The 26,252-nt window shown below is 41.5% G+C and overlaps 2 protein-coding genes across 2 annotated transcripts; both read left to right on the top strand.

The window, feature by feature from the left end:
* The first annotated feature begins 10,401 nt into the window (after positions 1–10,401).
* On the top strand, positions 10,402–18,683 carry tmem115 (transmembrane protein 115). The gene is made up of 3 exons (XM_056260908.1): positions 10,402–10,852; positions 11,313–12,217; positions 17,282–18,683. Exons 2-3 carry the CDS (start codon positions 11,361–11,363, stop codon positions 17,508–17,510), a joined length of 1,086 nt encoding a protein of 361 aa, XP_056116883.1. The 5' UTR covers positions 10,402–10,852; positions 11,313–11,360; the 3' UTR covers positions 17,511–18,683.
* Positions 18,684–20,366: 1,683 nt separating this feature from the next.
* Positions 20,367–24,831, top strand: rhoab (ras homolog gene family, member Ab). Its single transcript, XM_056260900.1, has 5 exons — positions 20,367–20,518; positions 22,691–22,848; positions 23,246–23,366; positions 23,486–23,616; positions 23,754–24,831. The coding sequence occupies exons 2-5, from the start codon at positions 22,693–22,695 to the stop codon at positions 23,925–23,927; spliced, it is 582 nt and encodes a 193-aa protein (XP_056116875.1). The 5' UTR covers positions 20,367–20,518; positions 22,691–22,692; the 3' UTR covers positions 23,928–24,831.
* The last annotated feature ends 1,421 nt before the right edge of the window (positions 24,832–26,252 follow it).

Here is a 26,252-nt window from a genome sequence, read left to right as displayed (position 1 = left end):
ATATTTGGCATTTGAACACATTTTATCGGATATTTATACATAAGAACCTTGGTAATAACAATAAAACGAAAACTTCACTTACCAAGAGTACTCTAATATCAATTAGAAAAAGTTCGCGGCAGCTCTCTCAGCTTTAGGCCCGTACTTCAATGCACGTACAAAAGCTAGTTTCACTTTTACTCAAAATCAATCAATCACAGCATCAAGTTCTGTTTCTATTACTCAAAATCTTTATGTTCTATATCTCTAAATCTCTCTAAACAAACTACTAGCTCGCTCAGTCTAATTCTTTCTCTTCTCAGATCGCGCTCAGTGCTTCTTTCTCGGTCGGTGCTTCTCTCGGAAAAAATGATCATTGCATCATCTCTCGACTCCGATGACTCCACCCACTAAGGCGGCCAACTCTGATTCGTCTATTAGGACCAATCATTGTCTCATTTAATCAAATCACTCTTCTCTAATTTATGTATTCTTGTTTTCTCTTTTCTTTACAGATATTTAATAAAATAACTGTTTATTCACATAAGTGTCAGTTTCTTTCTTTTCTATTTCAAAAAAATAAAACATCTTTAGTAACCTGGGTTACACCTACATGAAGGTTTTTTAGTCCGATTGAGCCGTCAATCCGATTATAAGTGTCCATGTAAACGCAGCTACTGACACTGTTTTCCGCCCTGCAAAAGTTCTCTTTGTAAACACTTCCAAAGAATGAGGATGTAAAGAGTCACTGGTTAAAATGACCACAGTGATACCAAAGCAGTAAAACCTTTTGTTCAATTCCCATCATTTTACTGATGATTGCTTCTCAAATCTCTGCGAGGTCTATGCGGAATTTGCAAAACACTTATCCATTAAAGATGGGACAGTTTATTTAGACCAGCTTGTTCCTATAAATCACAGATTAATTATTGATGTATATATATATTCTACCGAGTGTTTTAATGTTTAAAATATAAAATCTTTGTGAAATAAATGTAGGCAACATGGCACTGTTCTGACCTTGACAAATATCATGGCATGTTTCTTAAAATGTGTCTGTTATAAGTGAAACCTATCTGAATTATTACTTTAGTTCTTAAACCGAGTTAAATAGCATCTCTAGTCTTTATGATGGAACTTTCCACAAGAGATTTTTTTATCTTGTCATCTTGGTACAGAACAAAGCAGAAAATATGGAGAGACAATGTGAGTGTGTGGCAGAATGTTTGTGTGGATGTGAGTGTGCAAGGTCATAAAAGACAGACAGCAATTCAATTACTGTGACTATAGAGAGGTTATTCAGCTGCAAACCATCACCGTATTCATGTTTTCTTTTTGTGTTAAAATTACTATTGCATACATTTAATTGTTTGCCATAATTCATATATAGCAAAAGCTACACTTCATGAATGTTAAAAAAGGATCGTGATTTTAACGGTAAAATACTGTAAAAATGCTACAGTGAAAACCTGTTAATTGGTTAACAGAAAGTTTCCTTACTATATATGGTAAATAACTGTGATATATATAATGGTACATTTAATTTAATTTTACTGTAAAATACCGTTAAATTTACAGTTTTTGGAAGTGAAAAAGAACAAGTCATTGTATAATTTACAGTGAAAAAATTTAAATTGACATTCCCACAATTCTCTGCGTGACACTTCACATTTGATGTATTTTGTTTTTAAATAACTGTTTCTTCATAATTTTCTTAGTTTTTTTTCTAATCAGTTATGTACATTAGGGTTTTATGTTACATTTAATGTTGTTAAATTAATGCTTATTGCATTTTTTAAATTTCAACATGTTACCATGATGGTGTTTAATGTTTGTGTGAATGACACTGTGCAGCTTCTGTATATTAGTATTAACTTTCTTGTGGAAAAGCTGCTTATGATGAGCTTTGGTTGACCATTTGACTCTCATCACTGCTTTGATTGTTGGCTGTCAGTGTATTACAATGGAAAAAAACAGATATTAATACTTCAAAAGGTCAGTATATTAACATCATATCAGATAATGAAATACGGTTTATTGCTGTAAAATTATATACGGTTAAAAGTTGTAAAACCTAAAACGTTGCTACCGTATTTTTAACAGGAAAACTCTGGTAACCACAGCTGCCAGGGTTTTCCTGTAAATTTAACGGGGGTTTTTTTACAGTGTGTTTAGGAGCATTTGCATTGTTCCAAGAACAATTTTTTTTTCAATAATCCTTTGACCAAATACTCTGACTGAACTTTAGTTCCATTCTGTGTCTTGAAATGTTATTCTTTGTGTAGAGTAATTTGTTCTCTAAAGTGTCAAGATGATTTTTATTGACAAGAGTTTCTCTGTTGAATGGAAGTTGCTGTCTGATGTATAGTTTTTACAGAGCTGGTCTTGATAGCCTGCTGTTATCACCACAACTGTCTCAAAAGAACAAACACAGAATGTTGGAAGTGCTTTTGATTGCTGGATTTTTCTGATGACGTGGTTTTGTTGAGTAAAGCTTTGAAAGTTTTGAAGGAAATCAATGAATTATAAAATGAAATCACAGGGTTTGTTATCCTTGATCTCTCTCTCTCTGCATTTCTGTACTTCTGTCATTGGTAATCCAAGAAAAGTTTTTCAACATATTACTTTTTACAATAAAAATTCCTGCTTACACATCCATAAAATGATTTGTGCTATTATTATTGAAAATACTATTATATGTGAATCACAAGATCACAGTAAGATAAAATATAATATGTCATCCACACAGAGGACAGAGTGAGTATCATCTGCGTCATCTATAAAAGATGGCGTTCAAAAGACCCGCTAATGACCTTGAGATCAGAAAGATGTTGTGTTTTTTAGGTTCTAAGACTCTTTGATGTAATAAACAGACAGTAGATAAAATAAAAAAGTTAACCATGAAAACACAAAAACAAGATATCTCATCTCTGAATCTTTTGTTTGAATTCTAATAAAAGAAAAATCTATGTCTCTCTTCTGGTTTCTTTTTGCTCTTTGTTTCCCCTTTCTTTCCCCCCTTTGTTTCCCTACATCTTTTCCTCTATGTTGATGTAATGGAAATATACGGTATTATAAATATACAGATGAAATGTAAAAAAAAAAAAGTGCAAATACACAATATTAACTAATCAAATGCAATATTAGAGCAAAATAAGTAAAAATGAATTAAAATAAAATAACCTAGACAGTGCCAATTAATAAATAGAAAAAAAAATTAAAGTAGGCTAATATTAAATTAATCAATTAACAACAATAGACTAAATGTCACATTAAAGTCCAAAGATGATGAAGATGAAGGCAGGTTAAGAGTTTCAATATAGTAGCAATGTTTATTAACAAAAGCGGACAATGGTGTTTGCAATGGTGTATGGTGTTGCATAGCAAACACCAACAATACCGGCACAAAACAAAGGAAATGCGGAACTAAAATACTCAATGATAATGAACTCAATAATGATCAGCTGCGATAATTAAATTAATATCCATGGTAACAGATGACTGATGGGAAAACTAGAACAAAGGAAACAGATGATAAACAAACTAAAAGTCCATGAAAGAAAACTAACTGAACATAGTCGTAACAGAACACCCCCCTCCGGGAAGGTGCGTGAGGTGGAAGAGGGAAGCTGCGCAGGATCAGCGACAATAACTCCATCTCAATACAAGATGATGAAACCGGGCAGCGTGAAAAGCATTACCTCCATTTCCCAGTCTATCAAGCACTCGTCAGTGTCCAGCTCCACCAATGTCCCTCTGTCACAGATGTTGCCGGCTCACACACCTGGTCAGACTTACTTTGCAAAGCACGGACACACCGGCACGGGCACACGGACACACCAGCACGGACACCGGCACGGACACCGGCACAGGCACACCAGCACCGGACGCACCGACACGGACACCGATACGGACAGCGGCACCGACACGGACACATCGGACACACCGACACTGGCACGGACACGCCAGCATGGAAACCAGTACGGACACACCGGCACAGAAACCGACACGGACACACCGGCACGGACATCGACACGGACAAACTGGCATGGACACAGACACCGGCACGGACACGGACACACCGGCACGGACACACCGACACGGACACACCGGCACGGACACCGACACGGACACACCGGCAACGGCAGGGACACACCGGCACGGACACGCGGTCACCGGGACAGGCACTGGACACACCAGCACCGACACACCGGACACACTGTACGTTTTTTTCTGAGTATTGTTATGAGTTCACTGATTATGTTGCTTTACTTTCTTTATGCAGTGCTAATGTGCAAATTAATCAAATGTATATTCAACTACATGGACAAAATGGGGAAAAAAAAGGGACTCTTGTTTTGTCATTCTGGGGAGTCATAAACAGAATAGCGTACTGCGCATGCTTCCTCATATCACCAGAGGAGCTGCGAAAGACCAGACGCGACTCTCCTGATCTTCTTCTCACTTTATCCTATTTTACAGGCAACAGTTAATCTGTCAGCCGGGTCTCCTGAGCCGGGGCCTGCAACAATAACCTAATTACTAACAATTATTAGTCGAAATGTGTACAAATGTAAAACCCTACTATGTATTTCTTTCAGACATACTGGTGGTAATTTGTTTTGTGTGTATTTAATTTCATTTTATCATGGTTAATAAGGGGAGGTACGACTGCTTCATGACCGATTTAAAAGTTCTGTGACTACATCTCTAGGTGACAATCATACATGAATTTCGGAGACAGTGGGAACTAAGCTGTCTTAAATTTAGTGATGGAAACACAAACCCAAATCAGATCTGTCCCTGATCTTGTAGCAGTCGGACACATACTGTGTTGCTATCAAACAGCATTCCTTGTAATCATTATTTGTTAATTTATCAAACATGTTGTGTATAATTTTAATTTAGTTATAAAACCTTTCTGCAGATCATGGATTTGCTTTGATCACACTGTCTGACCGTTTAAATAGTGAGGTTGTGTCTGCTCTCTCTTTCTCGCAGTCTCTGTAATTGACGATCACATTCCATGAGCTGTGATTGTGAATAAGAATGGCAGCAGACCAGAGGCTTTAATTGGGAATGCCTGGTCTTGTCTGGTCTAGTGCCATCAAAAGGCCTGTAAAAGAAAAAAAACAGCTTATGACACAAGCCCACATTAATGTTCATATCTACTGCATGATATCAGTGACGCATGCAGATTCAATTTCACACTGGATATAAGAGGACATAAAAGGGATAGTTCACTCAAAAAAAAATAACATTCATCATTTAGATTAAAATATCATATGACTTTCATTTTTCTGTGGAGCACAAGATGATTTTTGAAAAGCATTTCTACTGTTGTTGACAGAAATGGTTAAAAAATGATGGAGCAAATAACAGCAGACTGACAGCAGCTAATAAGAGTGATAATAAGAGGACAACAGATGAGTAGTGTGATGAATGCTGAATGAAAGACGAAAAGATGCCATGTGATCTGGAACGCAGGATGACAAACTGACAGTATTGGAGAGGACAGATAGTGTGAGTGTGTTTCCGTGTGTTTTGCATGAAGTGAGTGTATATTCAAAGCCTGGGCCGGCAGCAATTTTCAGTGACATTGATCTTATTGCCCTCCCTTATTATCTTTCTCTTTTCCCCTTGCTTCTTTCTCTCACATTGAAATGCACCACACGTATTTGTGTCTCCATAACCAAATGTTTTCATCAGGTGTTGATTCGTCACACTTAGGTGTGTTGGATAAATGTGTCACTGGAGGCTAATGAAATAGGAGACAGAGCTCCTTAATTAAAGCTACTAAAAATTAAAGAGTGCTGTCATTGGGTCATGACCTTCCTTTTCCTAGAAATGTGGCATATTGAATTTGTGGAAAGGTCCTGTTTAGTATTCGGTGTGCGTGGGTTTAAGGGGGATGGGCAGAAGCCAGTGGTCTCCATTAGGAAAATATATAAATAATGGTGTAATGAAAATCTAAATAAAGGTTTCTGTTAGGGTTAGTTTTGAAAATAGAAAATATCCCTATAGTGTGCGTTCAGATTTTATATACATTGTGAGTAAGGTCCAAATGATCCTAGTGTCACAGTTCTGTCACCCTTATCTGTGTCTTCTCTGGGCTGGTTTGTCATGTGTTTGTGTTGGTCTGGTTTATTGTGAGCACATGGCTTGTCTTTTATTCATTGTGCCATGTGCTCTCCTGTCAATTGTCTAGCCCCTCCCATCTCGTTTCCTAGTAATTAATTTAATGTTTCCCACCTGCCTTGTTCGTTACCCTCCTTGTTTGTTCCCTATTTAGTCTCCCTGTGTTTGTAGTCCTGTGCTTGTTCGTTATATTATGTTTCCTAGTGTTCCTGCCGTTAGACCTGCTTATCTGTTTGCCTGCTTTTGTTTTCAGTTTGTACCTGGATTTATTTTCTATTTTTATTAAACCTTCATTCTCTGCTATTGAGTTCTCGCTTTCCTTTTCTACACCAATCCGTGACAGAACGAACAAGCCATTATGAGGACTCAGCGGAGGAAGGGTTTTTTCAAACCACCGGCCTCTCCAGTGTCATGCCCTCAATATGAACGCATATTGAGAGTCAGAGATCTGACATCTCTTCGCCAACAGGGGACCAACGTGAGGGAGTTTGCCCAGAGGTTCAGTGCTGCTGCTGAGGGACTGAATCTTGGTGATGCAGCATTGAAGGATTTGTTCAGTTATGCCCTTGATGAGCCCATATCCTTTGGGATCATGAGAGGATTGTCGTTTTTGACTTTTGAGGACTTTGTAAGCCTCCTTGATCGTCACAACAATTCTCCAACTAAAGGGATTATGGTTTCCCCAAAAGTGGCAGCATCTCCAGAGGTGGTTACTCCCACACCACATCAACCTCGGAAGCGCAGGAGAGGGAGGGCTACTGTTGCCTCCCCTGATTCGGAGGTTCCTAGTCTGGTGGTCCGGGAGAACCCGTCTTCGGTGGTCCGGGAGGAACCGACTTCGGGGGTCTCAAGTCCGGTGATCCGGGAGATCCCGTCTTCGGTGGTCCAGGAGGGCCCGACTTCGGTGGTACGGGAGAACCCGTCTTCGGTGGTCCGGGGGGGGGGGGACCGACTTCGGGGACCTCAACCCTGGTGGTCCGAGAGGACCCGACTTCGGGGGTCTCAAGTCTGGTGCTCCAAGAGGCTGCAGCATATCCAGTGGCGACTGGGGAGGTTGCAGCGCCCTCTCGCTCTAGAAGGAGGAGAAGGACTTCCTGCATCCCACAGGGCCCGGGGGTTAGGCCTAAGCCTACAGTCAACCCAGAGACCGTTTCCAGACTCCTCGCCCAACCAGCGCTGCCCCAACGCCTCGCCCTGACGGCGCCACCCAAGCGTCTCGCCCTGACGGCGCCTCCCAAGCGTCTCGCCCTGACGGCGCCTCCCAAGCGTCTCGCCCTAACGGCGCCTCCCAAGCGTCTCACCCTGACGGCGCCTCCCAAGCGTCTCGCCCTGACGGCGCCTCCCAAGCGTCTCGCCCTGACGGCGCCTCCCAAGCGTCTCGCCCTGACGGCGCCTCCCAAGCGTCTCGCCCTGACGGCGCCTCCCAAGCGTCTCGCCCTGACGGCGCCTCCCAAGCGTCTCGCCCTGACGGCGCCTCCCAAGCGTCTCGCCCTGACGGCGCCTCCCAAGCGTCTCGCCCTGACGGCGCCACCCAAGCGTCTCGCCCTGACGGCGCCACCCATGCGTGTCACTTCTGCCGATCCAGAGACCGTTCGAGTCACTTCTGCCGATCCAGAGACCGTTCGAGTCACTTCTGCCGATCCAGAGATCGTTCGAGTCACTTCTGCCGATCCAGAGACCGTTCGAGTCACGACCGTTCAAGTCACTTCTGCCGATCCAGAGACCGTTCAAGTCACTTCTGCCGATCCAGAGACCGTTCAAGTCACTTCTGCCGATCCAGAGACCGTTCAAGTCACTTCTGCCGATCCAGAGACCGTTCAAGTCACTTCTGCCGATCCAGAGACCGTTCAAGTCACTTCTGCCGAACCAGAGACCGCTCATCTCACTTCTGCCGATCCAGAGACCGTTCACGTCGTGCCTGCTGCACAAGAGACCGTTCACGTCGTGCCTGCTGCACAAGAGACTGTTTGCGTTGGGGTCCCTGAGCCGGTGTCTGTCCCTGAGCCGGTGTCTGTCCCTGAGTCGGTGCCTGTTCCTGAACCGGTGCCTGTTTGTCCACCATGGCCACCTGAATGGTCATCTCCACCATGGCCGCCCGAAGGGTCTACACAGCCTGATCCGCCCTGGTGTCCTGCACAGCCTGATCCGCCCTGGGGTCCGGCACAGCCTGATCCGCCCTGGTGTCCTGCACAGCCTGATCCGCCCTGGTGTCCTGCACAGCCTGATCCGCCCTGGTGTCCTGCACAGCCTGATCCGCCCTGGTGTCCTGCACAGCCTGATCCGCCCTGGTGTCCTGCACAGCCTGATCCGCCCTGGTGTCCTGCACAGCCTGATCCGCCCTGGTGTCCTGCACAGCCTGATCCGCCCTGGTGTCCTGCACAGCCTGATCCGCCCTGGTGTCCTGCACAGCCTGATCCGCCCTGGTGTCCTGCACAGCCTGATCCGCCCTGGTGTCCTGCACAGCCTGATCCGCCCTGGTGTCCTGCACAGCCTGATCCGCCCTGGTGTCCTGCACAGCCTGATCCGCCCTGGTGTCCTGCACAGCCTGATCCGCCCTGGTGTCCTGCACAGCCTGATCCGCCCTGGTGTCCTGCACAGCCTGATCCGCCCTGGTGTACTGCACAGCCTGATCCGCCCTGGTGTACTGTCCAGCCTGCACCACCCTGGACCTCAGCCAGGACTCCTGACAAGCCTGAGGTTACTTGGCTCAACCCTCCCGTCCCTCCCTGGTCTATGCTTAGGACTTTGTGGCCCGCTAGGCGGGTAGTGACTGGACTGGCTTCCCTCACTCCCCTCCCTGTATTGGTGTTTTGATCTGTCTGTCTGTCTGGTCCGTTGTTGTGTTCGGGTGCTTTGTATTTTCTTGTTCCTGTCTTGTTCTTGGTGTCCCTCCTTGGGAACGCCAGGTGGCGTCCCTTTGAGGGGGGGTAGTGTCACAGTTCTGTCACCCTTATCTGTGTCTTCTCTGGGCTGGTTTGTCATGTGTTTGTGTTGGTCTGGTTTATTGTGAGCACATGGCTTGTCTTTTATTCATTGTGCCATGTGCTCTCCTGTCAATTGTCTAGCCCCTCCCATCTCGTTTCCTAGTAATTAATTTAATGTTTCCCACCTGCCTTGTTCGTTACCCTCCTAGGACACCTAGGACAGTAAAATATTTGGGATACCAGATGTTCCCCACAAACCCAGTAAATTGTCTTAATGAAAATGTAAAAATGCTGAATGATTTAGGGTTGGGGGATACAAGAAAACAGCTCAGTATGGAACTCAATGGAAAGTCTTTGCCATGATAGAATGTGCGTGTGTACTGCCAGGATAGACAAATGGACATAGACCATTGAAATTAAAAACATATTGAATTTGTGGAGGAGCTAAGTCTTTGAAGACGTCAGGAACTGTTTTGTGTGCGAGAGGGTGAGAACATTTTATTCTTTCTGGCTTAAGTATCACTGTCTGCTCTACAAGGCAAAATATGTGCAATTACACCTGTCAGCATCTCAGCGGGTACACAAGACCCCAGATGTACAGGTGAGAACAGGTGAATGAACAGCCGAGGCCGGTTTTGTACATGATGTTCTACACACATGAGGTCGCATCCTCTGTGTAACTGCATAACCTTTTCAGACTCTGATGGAATTCGAGATATTTGTCATCACTTATTATATCACAACTAGAATAGGCTTAAAGAAGCTTCATACAAGTCATTGTGAGATTAATTATGTCTGCCATCTAGTGGACTAGATAGGACAATACATTAATGCATTAAATATTGTCATTTAACAGGTATTTGCTCTTTAATCCTTAATACAAACTATGTATTTTTAGTTAATAGCACGTAATCCCATACTTATTAGGCTAGCAGACTATATATTTGTATTTCAGTAGTAAATATTAATTAGGGGCTAATACAGTGGCTATTGCATGTAGTTACTGACTATTGTTAAAACAATTGAATCGCTAGTTTAATTCTGCTCACATCTCACATGAGTCTTTTTCAAATCAAACAGCTTTCTGTTGGTCAACGAATCCGCGTGACCAACTTGAGGGGGTGCTACTCGAGCACTGATAGTAGCAAAGCAATAGTTGTAGTAGCCTTTCTATCTACTAGTCACTATTGAATTTCTTATTAGTATTTAAAAATACTAGTAACATAAAATAACTACTTGTTAGTTTGAAGGAATAGATGAAAACAGCTGTTAAAAAGGAAAAACGACTTGTGTAGCGTTCATGGGGGAAAGAATGACTACATTTCCCAGCAGTCTTAGCTAAGCAGCACTGTAAACGACACGCCCAGTCGCAACGCTGGACGGTGACGTTTGCAAATCTGATGTTTGCGCTTTGTGGCTGTTAGCTGGAAACACCACACTCTCAAACAACAAAACAAGCTTAATTCAAGTAAAATGACGATGTTAGGATATTAAAAACATCAGCCGGGATTTTTGTTTCGGATTCACGGTTTCTGGCTTCAAACCTGTTACCTGAAGGCCTGTTGTGAGAGGAAATCCCCGGACTGAACTGCGACTCCAGGCCGGTTTGGGAGGACATGCCACCGGCGAGAAAGCTGCTCAAAACTCGCCTATCTTCGCGTGTTTTACCCGTAAAACATACGGCAAGTGCCTGAACTAAAGCCAAAAGACTTTTATAAGACATGAGACTGTCAAACTGACCTACAAAATGTGCTAAAACAGACCGAGGAGGGGAGGTTTATGGAGTGTTAGCAGACGGTGCTGATAAGCAGGTAGAGTACCGACTCGGATAGAAACGCATAAGTGATGAATTATATGTTAACAACTCTGAAACAGGAAACCCTGAGCAGGTAGATAGTCATAATAATGTTTTTTCAGTGAGGTCAACTACTTATTCAGCAACAGTTAACTTGAATAAAGCTTTAGTATTTTAAAGTATTTTGTATGCGTAACGTTACATGACAGATCAGATGTTCTATTTGCTAGGAAACAATATTATTTAAAGCAACAGTTCTTTGCTTTTTGAGGGAGGTTAAGGTCTACTTATCTCACCACAAGTGTTGCAATCACCTGTAAGACCAGTGTGAGGTAATCGTCATTTTCTCCCCCCATCCCAAAGTTTCTTATGTTGCAGAACCTCTGTTGATGAGGTCACACTGCATGCATGTTGAGTTTTAGGTTTCACCTCCTGCTTGTGTTCCTCATGTTTGACACAAGCTGCTGATTTCTTAGGGTCACCGTTTCTGGAGTGTTTGCAACTGAGGACTCGAATCCGTCAGGATGAACCGTTACCTGCCTGTGGCACGGCAGCACTTTCTGAGTGCTCTCGCAAGCACGAGTGTGGTGGTCAAATCCATATGTGCCACAGTAATCCTGCTGTACCTACTCTCCTGGGCTGCTAACACCACTTACCTGCTTGCTGTCACACCTGGCTTCCTTTTTCCTCCCAACTTCTGGATTTGGACACTTCTGACCCATGCGGTGGTGGAGCAGCACATTTTTGGTGTGGCAGCAAACATTGCTACTGTGATGGTTGCCGGGCGGCTTTTGGAGCCATTATGGGGAGCGCTGGAGCTGCTGATTTTCTTCGCTGTGGTAAATGTAGCAGCCGGTCTCCTATCTGGACTCTCCTACCTTCTCACCTACGCTGCGACCTTTGACCTGGACTACCTGTTTGCCGTGCGGGTGTACGGCGCACCTGCTTTTCTTGGGGGCATTCTTGTAGCGCTGAAGCAGACTGCAGGAGACACCACAGTGCTTCGAGTTCCTCAAATACGCTTGAAAGCTGCCCCAGCACTAGCTCTGCTTGCAATAGCTGTGCTGCGGCTAGCGGGGTTGCTGGACACTTCAGCTCCACTAGCAGCGTGTGGGTACGGAGCACTGTCTGGGTGGGTTTACCTGCGCTTTTACCAGAGGCACTCTAGGGGGCGTGGAGACATGTCGGACCACTTTGCCTTCGCCTCTTTCTTCCCAGAGGCTCTCCAGCCGGCTGTTGGGTTTGCAGCCGGGCTTGTGCACTCCGTCCTTGTGAAGATGAAAGTTTGTCGTAAAATGGTGAAGCGCTATGATGTTGGGGCTCCATCCTCCATCACCATCAGCCTGCCAGGCACAGACCCTCAAGATGCAGAAAGGCGGAGGTACGTTTACCTTATTTTAGTATTATATACTATTATCGTATTTATTAATATTTTGATTTGGCTTTTATCATATTTTTGGGATTTAGGTTTTCTTTTTCCATTTTATTATATTTTTTAGCAATTTTCTTACATGCTTTATTTCTTTTATGTTTAATATTTTTGTTTTACTTCAGTTAGTTGTCAAGGCAACATTTCAAATTTTTGTTTGTTTACATTTAACACAAATTAACTCCACGAACATGTAAAACAGCGATTTGAAACTCTACTTTGAAGGGACCAAGCGAAACATAAGATAAGATAAGATATACTTTATTGTCCCAGGAAGGGAAATTTGTTTTGGACCCTTCCGCAGTTTTTACAAAGACAACACAAAGTACAAAATACAAAAAACAGACGTCTCTCAACACATCCTCTCACAAACATGTTCTCATATACATTAGATGGGTACGTATATAGTAGTCAAAAAATACAAAGCTGGTGTGCACATCCCAAACACCCAAATTGGGCTCAGGTGCAGGACAACTAAGTGAAATAAACAAAATAAAGAAGTGTGAAGTCCGCACACTGAAAAATACTGCTCCAAAAGAAATTTATTAAAAGCAAGCAACGTTTCGACCCTCAGGTCTTCTTCAGGCACGATGAAGAGTACGTATATAGTAGGCACATTAACACTTGCCAATGGAAGGTTTTAAAATTGATTTCTGCTCAGCTAGCGACATTGGTCATCATTTGGGTTTTTTAAGCTACCGTTGCCAAATCAATAGTTTTAAAACGGTACCGGTGCCTGAACTGATACTTTTAAAAAGCCACAAAATGACTATGGATTTATTTGTAAAAAAAAATCTAAATCTAAAGTTTAAAGTATACTTAAATATATAAATATAAGTAAACACAAAACAACAAATTTACAGTACAAATTCACAATAAATCCTAACCCAACTACAATAATTTAACACTAAATAAGTTACAGTACTAATAATAGGCATTAGTAGAGGAATGCAAGCAAACGCGATATTCACGTTTTTTCATTGTTTCCATAAGGCTATGCCCTTCTTGTTTTGCACTGTGCATGTGTATTGAATGTTAAATCAGTTAATAATGGTAAGACTGTGTTTATCATGGTTATTTATACCGAGGCTCTATGGATTTGCACTTAACAGGCCTAAACAGACACTAGTGTTGTCAAAATTACCGACTTCGGGTACCAAGTACTAAAATTTAAAAAAATATGACGATACCAGCATTTCCCTCTAGCATTTTGAGCGCTGTTGAATGGATTCTTAAACACCTCTGATTGGCCATTGTGTTCACCCGCTCAACATATATGTCTGTGATTGGCTACAATGATCAACTCTTCAAAAACATGTTGTAAATAGACATTTTTGACGCTCTTCACCGAGCACTTACACAGATGCACACGGGAGCGTTTGAACGCAGGCGTCTATCAATGGATCCATCTATCTATGCTTGCGTTCAAACGTTCCCGTGTGTATTTGTGTAAGTGCTCGGTAAAGAGCGTCAAAGATGTACGGTACTTTTGACAACACTAACAGACAGTGAACAAGAGAGAGATTGACTTAGCGCGTGCGATTACACACCTCTGTCCTTCAGGTCAAGTCATATATTCATAAAAAGTTGCCATGTCCAAGAAAAGCTAAATCTTTGTTGTATCATTCTTTTAACGTTTAAAGGGCACCTATAATGCCCCTTTTCACAAGATGATAAATAAGTCTCTGATTTCCCCAGAGTGTGTATGTGAAGTTTTAGCTCAAAATACCCAACAGATCATTTTCTACAGCATGTTTTAATTGTCACTTTTTCAAATTGTCACTCAGAAAAACTCACCGTTTAGTGTGTATCCCTTTAAATGCAAATGAGCTGCTGCTGCCGGCACAGCGGGCGGAGCATCACGAGCTCGCGCTGAGAGCCAGGACAATCTCATCTCACCGAATGATAATATCAGAACAGAAACTCTCAGTAGCAGTGTTCATTTCTACCCGGAGTCGGACAATAATGCCCACAGAGCCAGAGAATATATGCTGTATGGCGGTAGAACAGGTATAGTTTAGGTTAATTACGGTTATAACGTATTTGTCATCTGCTTTTATCCACTACTAATACAAGCCTGCTGTAGCGGACCCCGTCGGAATGATGGGCAAAAATATACTGATGAGTTCCACGAAGTTTATTGTACATCACACAAAACTTGAAGCGTTAGTTCTACTCCAGAAAATCACTGTAAGAGCTGAATAAACACAGTATAAGAAGTATGCATTAAAGTCTTATCCATAAACTCTCTCTCTATCCCTTTCATTATCATCAACATACACAGCGAAGTGCACAAAACACTCATTACAACTAACTTTTCAGTGGGTGCTTATGAACTGGTACACTTCATATTCGTAAAACGACTCGATGAGCTGTGATAAAGTCTGTGCTCTCACTTTCATTACTGCAGTGATCAGTAACATTAGGCCTATCGCTGAGGAGACTGTAAACTGGATCACGAACAGTTGCTACAGATCCATCTTCAAGTAACAACGAGAGTAAATGAAGACTACTATGTTCATTCTTACATCCAACAACAAAACACCTCAATCGCTTAGGAGACATTCTTGTCTACAGCTGCTCTGGCGTCGAAACATTGGCAGTCTTGTTTATCTCACTCAGGGCGGGTCTACGCTAATACTGCAGTGTCAGTCAACAGTTGTGGGAGGGGCTTGTGCAAAAGTACATCACATTGCCCCGAATCTGAGAACAGCTTGTTCTGAGACAGTCCTTATGATTTATGGGGATTTTAAAAAAAGCACTGGGTGGATTTTTATCATTATAGGGTGGTTGTGTACACACACTACCAACACACATTTATGTTCAAACGCCATATAAAAGGGAATTTTGCATAATAAGGGTATTCCCCATGAATGGCTGGTCAGTGTTTTAAATCAATGCCATTGATCTCTATAAAGTGAAACACCAGTTTCAGTGTTGCCCATGCAGTGTGTTGCTGCTCAGCCGAGCCTTGTAAAGTGGCGCTCAGTTAAAATAATTTCAACACCTTGTTTCATTACATCTGTCTTTGAATGAATCTGCGCTTTGGATCATGTTAGTTGAATGAACGGTTTAATGACTCACTTAAACATTTAAGTGGCATCGAAATCTGCGTCTGATTTGTACCGGTGCCATATTGGCACCAGGTTTCGGTACCCAACCCTAGGCATCACCGACACAGCAACCGCTATAATACTTTTTAGTGTACTATTAGTTATTATTATTTTTCAATACGTTTGTCCTTTTCTCATTTTACAACCACAGAACAAGTACACATGCTTACACTCTTTTACATATACATCTTCAATTTACACTTCTTAAAAGAAGAGGAAAAAGAATAAATTAAAAATAAAAGCAGAAAGAAATATTTTTGCAGCCTGGTACAAAAATTGGTTTTGGTCTATATATCTAATTTTGCCCTTCAATGACAACTGTGAGGGGGGTGAATTTTTTTTATAACTCATCCATTTAAATTATATTAAGCCTTAAAGTTCTGCATAATTAAGGGCGTGGCCACTTGAGTGACAGGTGGATTGCCACTGCTGTCACTACTAGCCGTTTGCCTGCTGACAACCAGGCACCTCAGCTCCACCCACGTCCCGCCTCTTTGACCATTTTCTGTTATCCGGGAGTGATGCGCAGTAACGTGGTGCCAAGATGGCGATGGCCGGCTCCGCCCACTTTTAGACTTTAAAAATGCTCTTCAGAAACCTACAGGTGATGACACAGACACTACGTCCATATTTTTTTTACAGTCTATGGTTTAAGACCTATACTGCATTTAGCCACCAGGGGGCGATCAAAATGCTTTGGCTTCACTTTTCAGGACTTTTCAGTCCGACACACTTGGATGAAGACGAAGAATGGGAGCACTGTGTGTGCGCCATCAAAATAAAAGTCCCGCACAACAACCAGAGTGGCAGGGCAGTCACTTCAGAATAGGGCTGGGTATCAAGTTTTGTACTTTTTAGGCATCGACTGAATTGCCTCTACTATCGATTATCAAAAAATGTCTTGTAGTTCGGTACCAAATTTCGATAGCTTAAGGGGTTAATCTTGTCAACGTCAGTGAGCAATAAGCATGTAGTATGATTGGCTGTAGCGAGGGATCAAGGAAAAACACTAGTTACGCCCAGAGACGTGGCTCACACGTGAGGCTGTAGTGTGTAAGCGTCCCAACACCCATAGATGTAAAAGATGTGGAAAACATCAAAAGCGTAGCTACATTTCACCAGGCTCGATGCCAACAGTGCGTAATGCAATGTTTGCCATAAGTTAACTGCTGCCAAGACAGGCAACACAACAAATCTGATGAAGCACTTGACACTGCACGGAATAAACATAAGAGCAAAAAATTGCTCCGTCTTCGACTGCAAGAAATGGAGCGCGTCATATAAATGAACCGAAACTCAGCGTATAGGCTACTTGCCTCACAGACATGAGAAAGACATATAGAAAGCTTGAAACCAACCAATTCGAATCGAAAACAAATTCTCTCTGATTATGTAATCCAAATGAAAGGTGCATTTCTCTCTATAGGCGCGCGTGCGCTTTCATTATAATGCGGAGATGAGTCAGCAACGTCAGTTTCATCTTTGCAGCCAACACTGACTCAGAAAACACCAGATTATTAATACAAAATTAAATTGTCTCCTTGATATTTTTCCCGACACATTCATAATCAATAGGTTACTTTTGCCAGTGCTTTGCGGCAAGCTTTACGCGTACGCTTGAGTGCGAGGCATATATTCCACCCCCCAGTGTCCTATATGAGTCTGAGTAAAAATAAAAAAAACGTTTTTAGATAATATGTAATGTAATCTTGTTAAAACAGTTTTCATAAAATTGGTATTGGAAAAAAGATCAGGGCCGGTATCAAAAAATGTTGAACGAGACCTAGCTCTACTTCAGAGATCCTACTGGCGGTGCGAATGCAACTAGAAAAATGGCCCTATGGGAAACTGCAACTTCATTGTCTTGATAGCAGCATCAATTTATTTTCTTGTTTTCCCATAGGCAATTGGCATTGAAAGCTTTGAACGAGCGCCTGAAGCACGCAGAAGACCAGTCGGCTTGGCCCAGCATGGAAGATGAGGAGGATGACGAAGATGAGGAGGTGCGGACAGACACTCCTCTCCTTTCCAGCCGAGAGACTTTGCCACCAGCACCCAGCACCACACAAAATCCTACGGGACAACAGGAGTCCAGCATCATAAGTTTCGAAGATGCTCCAACCCATTCCTAACACACAGACACACACAGTCCTTCTTTTTGTCCTGCAGAGTTCAGTTTAACCTTACACAAATGCTACTGGAGACATGACACACACACTATCTTGGTAAAGTTTTACATAGACAAACAAGGAGTTGCCACTAAATGAACACATCACCCAGATAAGTAAACTGAATGACAAAGACATCCACACTCAGTTTTTCAGCTGTACAAAAAACCCTGGACTAGCCTGAATCATAGCATCTGCAGTGCTCCAGTACTTCTGCTTTGTAAAAAGAATATCTTCTCTCCCTCTGGCCTCTTGTGTAAGGTTTCTGGGATGAATTGTTTCTGAATAAATGCTCTAATGATTGATGGGATTAAAACTTTTTAAATGTATGGCAGACTCTAAAAAAATTGTATGGGTTGCCTTTTTTTGTTTGGTGTTTTTTGGCCTTGTATCAGGAAAAGGCAATATTCCTGATATTTATTGAGCAGACCATGGGACTTATTGCTGCTTACTGATGTAACAGCATCATAAGAATGTCTGGAACATCAAGGGCTGGATTGCTAAAGATAAGGATTGTTTGCAAATGTTGGGACTTTTCAAAGAAAGTGATCTCTAATTTAAGGCTCTCCTCTCATTGGTCAGGATGTAGCCCTCTGATTTCCTGTTTTCAGTCACGGCGATTTAATAGGTGGAGGCATAGAGAGGAGAGAGTTGGATACAGTCATTTCAAAGATATTTTTGTTCAGAATAGTTTGAAATGATAATAGCAATATAGAATCTGAATCTGTTCCCTGTTGTACCCTTTTCCTCTTGTACTTTAATGATGTCTATATCTGTTGGCTTTGATAAGAGTGTTGAACTCTAAATTATGAGCTTACATAATGGACCTGTTTTTATAAAACACAGATTGTCTACACAATGTGGCTTGAGTTTGAGTTTGTATTCTGACAAATAGCTCAGCTATTTCTTTGGAGAAATGTGGTTATGTATGATATTTGGGTAGGGTTCCTAAATCTTTGTTTTCATTGATATTTTTAACCTTTTTTTTCTTTGGGGTTTTTACTAGTAATTGTTGATCTGTTTTACCATGGTTCCAAGGCGTCAACCTTGATGCTTCTCTGGTAGTCACTTTCTCTGATTCAGATCTCAGCCTAATTCTCTGATTTCTCCATCTCTAATAAAGACTAAATGAACACACCTGCACCAGAGGACCTTATTGATTCAAAACAAATGATCAGTTATTTATTAACATTATTTGTTAGTGTTTATTATGGTGTGCAAACTGTGCATATATATATAAACTTATACATATAGGCCTATGTACATACATTAACATTAATTTGAGTCGGTAAGATTTTTAAAATGTTTTTGGAAGAAGTTTCTTTAAGCTCAACAGTGCTGCATTTATTTGATAAAAAAATACAGTACAAAACAGTAATATTATGAAATGTTATTACAATTTAAAAGAATGTTTTCTATTTTAATAGAAAACATTCTTTTAATTTTGATATGGCTATAGCCATATCACCCTGTAGCCCAGGACTGGTTGCCCACTGAAGCCAAGCAGGGTTGAACCTGGTCAGGACCTGGATGGGAGACCTCATGGGAAAACCCATAGTTGCTGCTATTAGTGAGGCCAGCAGGGGGTGCTCACCCTGTGGTCTGTGTGGGTCATAATGCCCCAGTGCAGTGATGGGGACACTACTGTAACAAGCACCGTCCTTCAGATGAGACGTTAAACCGAGGTCCTGACTCTGGTCATTAAAAATCCCATGGCACTTCTCATAAACGAGTAGGGGTGTAGCCCCGGTGTCCTGGCCACATTCCATCCATTGGCCCTTATCAATCATGGCCTCCTAATAATCCCCATCAACTGAATCTCTCCTCTCCACCTGTGTGGTAAGCTCACTGGTCCCGTTGCCCTGTGGCTGCCATCGCATCATCCAAGTGGATGGTGCACACTCATTTTTGTCACTTTTGATCAATTTAATGTATCTTTGCTGAATAAAAGTTCATTAAGAAATCTTACTGACCCCAAACATTCGAATGGTAGTATATATACACCTTAAAAATGTCAGAATACTATTAAAATAATTAAAAATCCCATGATTGCAACACATTTAGGCCTTAATCAGAGATCATTTCTTTGCATTGACCTTAAATAATTGCAGTTAACAAAGGCTCTGCATGAGGCTTACTGTGTTTTACAACAATTGAAGCTGGACCACAGTAAAGCACCCCCACTCCAACATTCACTTACATTAGCCTATATGGAACAAAGATGCAATAAAAAGTAGATGGTGACTAAAGCGTTCATTCTACTTGTGTCTCTTTTTGTGTTCCACAGAAGAATATAGGCTTGGAACAACGTGATATTAAGTAAATAATTACAGAAGTTTCTTTGTGGCATAAACACTAAAACATGGGTTTGTTTGTGGACTAAAGGCAGTGTAATGTGGTACAGTCGCCAATAGATGGGGCAACCTCCAAATACGCATTTCCTAATCCACTCAAAACAACAAACTCATTCAGCCTGGGGGATATCCTGTTAGTGTTAAATGCGATTGCCTCCTATAAAAAAACAACTGTTAAACATAATATTTGGTGCTGATTATTACCTTTCACGCCGCGATACATTTCCTCTTCCAAAGAAACTTTATTAAAAGGTATGCTTATGTGGTAGAGGTTGTTTTAGGCTGGAATAAAAGTTGTGCGTTGGTTAGATTATAGTCATTTTTGTTCCATGAACGGCACACATTTTTTACTTTTTAAATTCATATATAACACAAAACTGCCTTGTTATAGTGGTTAAGGGTGGTCCGTTTCTCATAATGACTCATTCATCCACCGCCAAATAAACTCTCTTCAACGTGCTCGCGCAGGCGTGGCTCAAGCTCGTGCACGCCATCCCTTCCCCCTTCTGAATGCCCGCGCTCTGCGCGTGCTCGTCAACGGTTTATTGTATCGGACAGAAGAGGCGACGGAGCTCCACCGTTGGAATAAAACCAAACGGCTAGCCATCTAAACTGCTGGTAAGATTAGTTTATCTTCTCGTCTCCGTGTTTATACACCTGTTATAAACTTTATAAGCCCAATTCGACGCTGAATGGTTGTTTTAAAACTACTTTTTGATATCATGGAAAGGTACGAGCTTAGCGACTGACCATTCGCCGCTTCCGCAAGCAACCGCCGGCCGGGAGTAACGTTAGCAGCTTACCCTCGGCGTCCAGATTTTTAAAACCGTTTCAAGCTTTATCCATGTATCTAGACATGGAAAGGAGATTTTAAATGTTTGGGGAAACTGGTGAAGTTTACACAGAAGTGTTTGGTCGTAAATTTCATCTGTATTACCGGTAGCAGCTAACAGTTGTAACGTTATCTGGTTAGGAGCTGTTTGTTTTTTTAAAGCAGAGAGCTAACGTAACGTAAAGCTCGACCTAGACATGCGCAAAATCTCAGATTTAGACGTAACTAGAGGATTAATGATTTTATGTATCTTTTACCGTCCATTGAACCATTGTTCTACAGTGGTAACTTATATATAAAAATATAGATATATAATAAGATTAGTATTCTAAAATAAGCATGTTTCATAAACTGATTTTGGAAAATCTTGTAAATTATAATCTGATTGATTGGTTTGTTTTATTAACCTTTGATGTATACTTATCTGGTTATTGATCATTTGAAATGTATGAGTTTCTCTGGGATAATCTTTGGTATTGTTTTAGTTTTGGACAAAGAACTTTATCTTTTTATCTATGATTTGCTTAATGTAACGTTAGTGTAGCATTAAACAGTATTTAGGTGTGTTCAAGTGAGATATGTTTATCTAAAATGTCATTCAAACAGATTTTTTTTAAAGTTGGAGACAAAAGCATAGGAAGTCAGAAGCATTGACCCAAGCTTCACTTTTTTCCAGTTAGCTATGATACAGTAATGCAATCCTTTGTTTGAATGCATTAAATTTTCCCAGTGACCATTAGAAGTCATTGTGAGTAATATACCTATTAATATGTGTCATTAATCCTATACAGTGGTTTGAAACTCCAATTGGGCCTTATTTACACTGTCCATTGTAAATCTTTAATAATTCTATGCAAATATACATTGTTGATTGATACCACAGCCTTTTTACACAGAAACGTGTTCTCCGTGTTTCACGAATGAAGGTTTATTGAGCCAACAGGTGTCATCCAGATTAATCTGTATCACTTTAAATAATTGACTAACCTTAGTGTTGCCATGCAGTTACCAGGAGGTCCCAGAAGCCATGTGGCCACATGCAACCCAATGAAGTTTGACTTCCATGAGGATATAAGAGTATAAGTTTAAGGAGGTGTTGATAAACATCATGTTCATCTTCAGGTCTTGAGCTTCCTTGCCTTTTCCAGGCCCTCGGCCTGCACAGCATCTTATATTAATATATCATTAGTATCTTGTCTCCATTTAAGTAGACATGTTGAAGTTAAGAGTGAGAATCTCCCACATCATTACACATTTATGATTAATATAGTGGGCCATATGGAAGATAGAACCAATAGTTGATATTTAGTGCGCAAGGCTTTGTCTCTTCTGCTGTTTTTCAGACTTTGATCTTCAGATTTGCTGCACTGTGTGTGTGTGTGTGTCAGTGTTTAATCTACTGTCCATCTGAGCTGCTCTCATCGCCACGGGCCTGTTCATCAAAAATGTGGGCTCTGTTCTGTAGATGCCAGCTTTATCTTGGCCACTGGGGTGCAGCTTGCACTTCAAAGACATCTGGCCCAGTTAACAGACACTTCCAGATCTGCCTCTATTTAAACGTCTGTTCTGGATCAGAAAATGAAGTGACGCATCACGTTGATGCGATCGGATGGTTCTGCTGTGGTCATGTTGAAATGACTCTGGTGAAGGCTTGTCGGATGTCACCGTTGGCGGTGATGAGTCAACTGAGGACTCAGGATTCTCTGAACGCTGGGTGGCTTTGATTACTGGGCCTAAGGGATGGGATGGTGTGTCTTTACAGGACTTTATAATAGCGGAGGACTGCCACGAAGGGTACTGTTCATATTAGAGATTGAATTTTGCAGGACATGACATGGAATACTTCAAAAATGAAGTATACCAGCATTTTAACCATGACGATTATCCCGGCTGCTGCGGAAAAGATGACGGAGTGTAATGCAGCAGTGTTTAACTGTGTACGTGTGTGTCTTTTGTAGGAATGGCAGCTATTCGCAAGAAGCTGGTGATTGTAGGAGATGGAGCGTGCGGTAAAACCTGTTTGCTTATCGTGTTCAGTAAAGACCAGTTTCCTGAAGTCTACGTACCCACGGTGTTTGAGAACTATGTTGCCGACATCGAGGTTGACAGCAAACAGGTGAGCAAAACACGCATGAGAAATGCAATGTGCATAAACATCCTTGTTTTTCTGCTGCTTTATGTAGTTATGTATCAAATAACATCACTTACTGAGGTTAATTTATGCTGGTTAATGAAACGATGGATTGTTAAATGAAGATGGAATTAAAGTTTGGCTCATTTATGTGTTCACATGTAAACCCCAAAACCCAGTTTAATAAGTTAAGTCTTTGCCTGTCAGTTGGAGGTCTTAGATGTGGCTTTAATGTGAAAATATTGACCTGATTCACTTTCCTTATTTAGCTTAACATGCTGATGGCCCCTCCATCTGTCCTTTTTTGCAGTGCAAGTCCATTTTAATGGTTTGGGATGTTCAGAATGTGCATTCAAGCTCAGTGTGTCTTTTTACCCGATAGGTAGAACTTGCTCTGTGGGATACCGCAGGACAGGAGGACTATGATAGGCTCCGTCCTCTTTCATACCCAGACACAGATGTCATTCTAATGTGCTTCTCTATTGACAGTCCTGACAGTTTAGGTAAGGATACACTTTTTGGTATATCTTTCTGTGTTCCTTTACCATATGTGATTGCTTAAATTACACTTACTTTCTCATTTTCTAATAAAACTGACCTTTGTTCTCTGACCTCTGTATAGAGAATATTCCAGAGAAGTGGACACCTGAGGTGAAACACTTTTGTCCAAACGTTCCCATCATCCTTGTAGGCAACAAAAAAGACCTACGGAATGATGAACACACACGCAGGGAGCTGACCAAGATGAAGCAGGTAAACAAATACAGAGTGTTTGCCTGTTCGAAAATAGAAACGCATACTGTATTTGGTCATTTTTACTATTGGCATAGACAAAATGAATGTGCAGATATTTTGTACTGACAGCGTATTTTGTGTTGGCTGTCCAATAGGAGCCTGTTAAGGCAGAGGAAGGTAGAGACATGGCCAATCGGATTGGAGCATTTGGTTACATGGAGTGCTCAGCCAAAACAAAAGATGGAGTTCGGGAGGTGTTTGAAATGGCCACTAGAGCAGCGCTGCAGGCACGCAGAGGAAAGAAGAACAACAAATGCAGTCTGCTGTGAATACTCGCCATCGGACTTTATGCCTCTACTGGGGCTCAAAAAGAGTGTGTGTGAGGGGCACACTCCTATTTACAGTCATACATCCCCCTCACATTCGCCAAATGCTTTTGGGAAAGATCCCAGAAAAAAGCTTTTTGTCTGTTTTTTCCTCCCTTTTGGTCTTATATTTTTAGTCATGGAGATGTTTATCAGTATTTAAGAGAACTTTGAGAAATGGGACTTTTTGTTGATGCTTTACCTGGATTTGTGGTATCATTTAAGCTTGCCCATCTGCCAAATGATGTCATGTGACCCTGTGGGCTGATTGGAAAGGAGTGATCCTGTGAGCTGCCAATCAATACTTCAGCCCATCCCTCATATGCTGGGCTTTTTTCTGCAACATGAAACAGGGCTGAACTTGATTGTTTCTGTATGTATGAATCATTTTAAGGGTTTCTTTTAGATCAGGGCAAGATTGGGATTTTAGAACAATAACTGTTTTAAAGCAAAAAAAGGGCATGGGGATGGGGACGGGGGGGGGGTTGATATGTATACATACCTGTACATATGAGCATGTGTGTATTTATATGTACACACATTCAGGACTGGAAACCGTATTTGTAAACTAGACTTGGTAATCTTGTGTAATAAAAGATGTTCTATAAGGAGCAATCCTGTTTTTGTGTGCATGTACAAAAATTATTTACAGACAGTTCATGTCTAAACCTTCAGAAACTAGCAGAATGTAAATGATACTAACAGAAAAAACATTTTGTTTGTCCTACCTTTTTTTTAAGGAGTAGTTAACTGCAAAAGATACGGTTCTGTTATTTACTCATTCTAAACCTGCCGTTTGAGAAGTGTAGACATTTTGAGGAATGTTCACACTATTTTTTCCATTCAATAAAAGCATATAATCACCACAGTCATGAATGGACTTTATGCACACCTACTGCATACATATTCCTGCTTAAATGTGCTATGTGCGCTTATACCATAGCAAACTGATAACGGCAATATTTTTTTCAGATTTCCATTAACTGTTAATCACAAATATATATATTTCAATTTTAAGTCCCTTTGGACAAAAGCATCTGCTAAATGATTATATGTATGTGTATATATATTAATAATTCTAAATGTAACATTTTAGTATATTATATTGAAGCAACATTTTAGTAATGAGTTCCAGAATTTGAAAATATGACTTTTTCCGTGTTTAAGTGCTATAATCGGGTCCCGGTGCATCTACCAACCCAGAAAACGTGAAAAGTGACAACCCAGTAACTCAGTTTTGGCAAGCTTTTCTCTACAAGCATGTCAAAAAATAAGCCGATCAGATTTCGCTCCCATTCTGACATAGAAAGGGGATCTTATTATATTACCGCCCTTTAATCTGCACGTTTCAACCCACGGCGGCGCAATTTGGTTTTCGCAAGTGACAACAGAACAGAGTAACCAGTTGCAATGGTAAAAGTTCGAGCAAAGCATGCAAACTGTTCTGGCTGCACAGACAAGCAAAGAACACTTTAACCAAAAAATGTCACAGCTGTCTTAAGACTTCAGGGAACTGTGTCAACTTGTGTAAAAGTTAAACATGACGGTACATGCAAGTCGATGAGATGAATCAATGTAACTCCACAACAACTACATAAATGTATCCACTAACCATTCAGAAACGTCCAGGTGCAGTCTAAACGTTGCAACCTCTTCCTGAGTCTCTCCGGACGGCTGCACTCCCCTGCTGGGTATTTCTGAGATTTTGGATTCAGTGAAATTCTTGTGTTTTGTTGTGGCCGGAGTATCCGAAGCTCATGTAAATGATCGGCCGTCTTCTGAACGGAGGCGGGGAGCAGCAGCTCATTTGCATTTAAAGGGACACACACATAAACGTCCTGTTTTAGCCCACACACAAATTTAACAAGCTATAATAAATGATCTGGGGGGTATTTTGAGCTGAAATTTCACAGACACATTCTAGGGACATCATCTTGTGAAAAGGGGCATAATATGTCATCTTTAAATACCTTTAGCGCAAAATTGGGTTATATCAGTATCGCCTTTGTCCTGTTAACTTGTGACACTTCCTCAAGATGTAATGTTGTGCTTAAAGAGGTGGTATTATGCCCCTTTTTACAAGATGTAAAATAAGTCTCTGATGTCTCCATTGTGCATGTGAAGTTTTAGCACAAAATACCCCACAGATAATTTTTTATAGTATGTTAAAATTTTCCCTTTTTGAGGGTGAGCAAAAAAACGTCGTTTTGTGTGTCCCTTTAAATGCAAATGAGCTGCTGCTCAGAGGGTGGTACAGAGGGTGGTGCTTCAAGACAAGAGGCTTGTTCG

This window comes from Rhinichthys klamathensis, unplaced genomic scaffold, assembly GCF_029890125.1.
Source record: "Rhinichthys klamathensis goyatoka isolate OS25496 unplaced genomic scaffold, OSU_Roscu_1.1 h1tg000180l_1, whole genome shotgun sequence".
Taxonomy (NCBI): domain Eukaryota; kingdom Metazoa; phylum Chordata; class Actinopteri; order Cypriniformes; family Leuciscidae; genus Rhinichthys; species Rhinichthys klamathensis.
Note: the sequence above shows the minus strand (reverse complement) of the source record. Positions and strands in the feature narration are given on the sequence as shown.

Bases quoted from the DNA above. Each gene is read 5' to 3' on its own strand.
- tmem115 (XM_056260908.1), top strand. From the start codon at position 11,361: ATGAACCGTTACCTGCCTGTGGCACGGCAGCACTTTCTGAGTGCTCTC. The intron at 12,218-17,281 runs GTACGTTTACCT...GTTTTCCCATAG, and splicing joins CAAGATGCAGAAAGGCGGAG to GCAATTGGCATTGAAAGCTT.
- rhoab (XM_056260900.1), top strand. From the start codon at position 22,693: ATGGCAGCTATTCGCAAGAAGCTGGTGATTGTAGGAGATGGAGCGTGC. The intron at 22,849-23,245 runs GTGAGCAAAACA...TTTACCCGATAG, and splicing joins TCGAGGTTGACAGCAAACAG to GTAGAACTTGCTCTGTGGGA. The intron at 23,617-23,753 runs GTAAACAAATAC...GCTGTCCAATAG, and splicing joins AGCTGACCAAGATGAAGCAG to GAGCCTGTTAAGGCAGAGGA.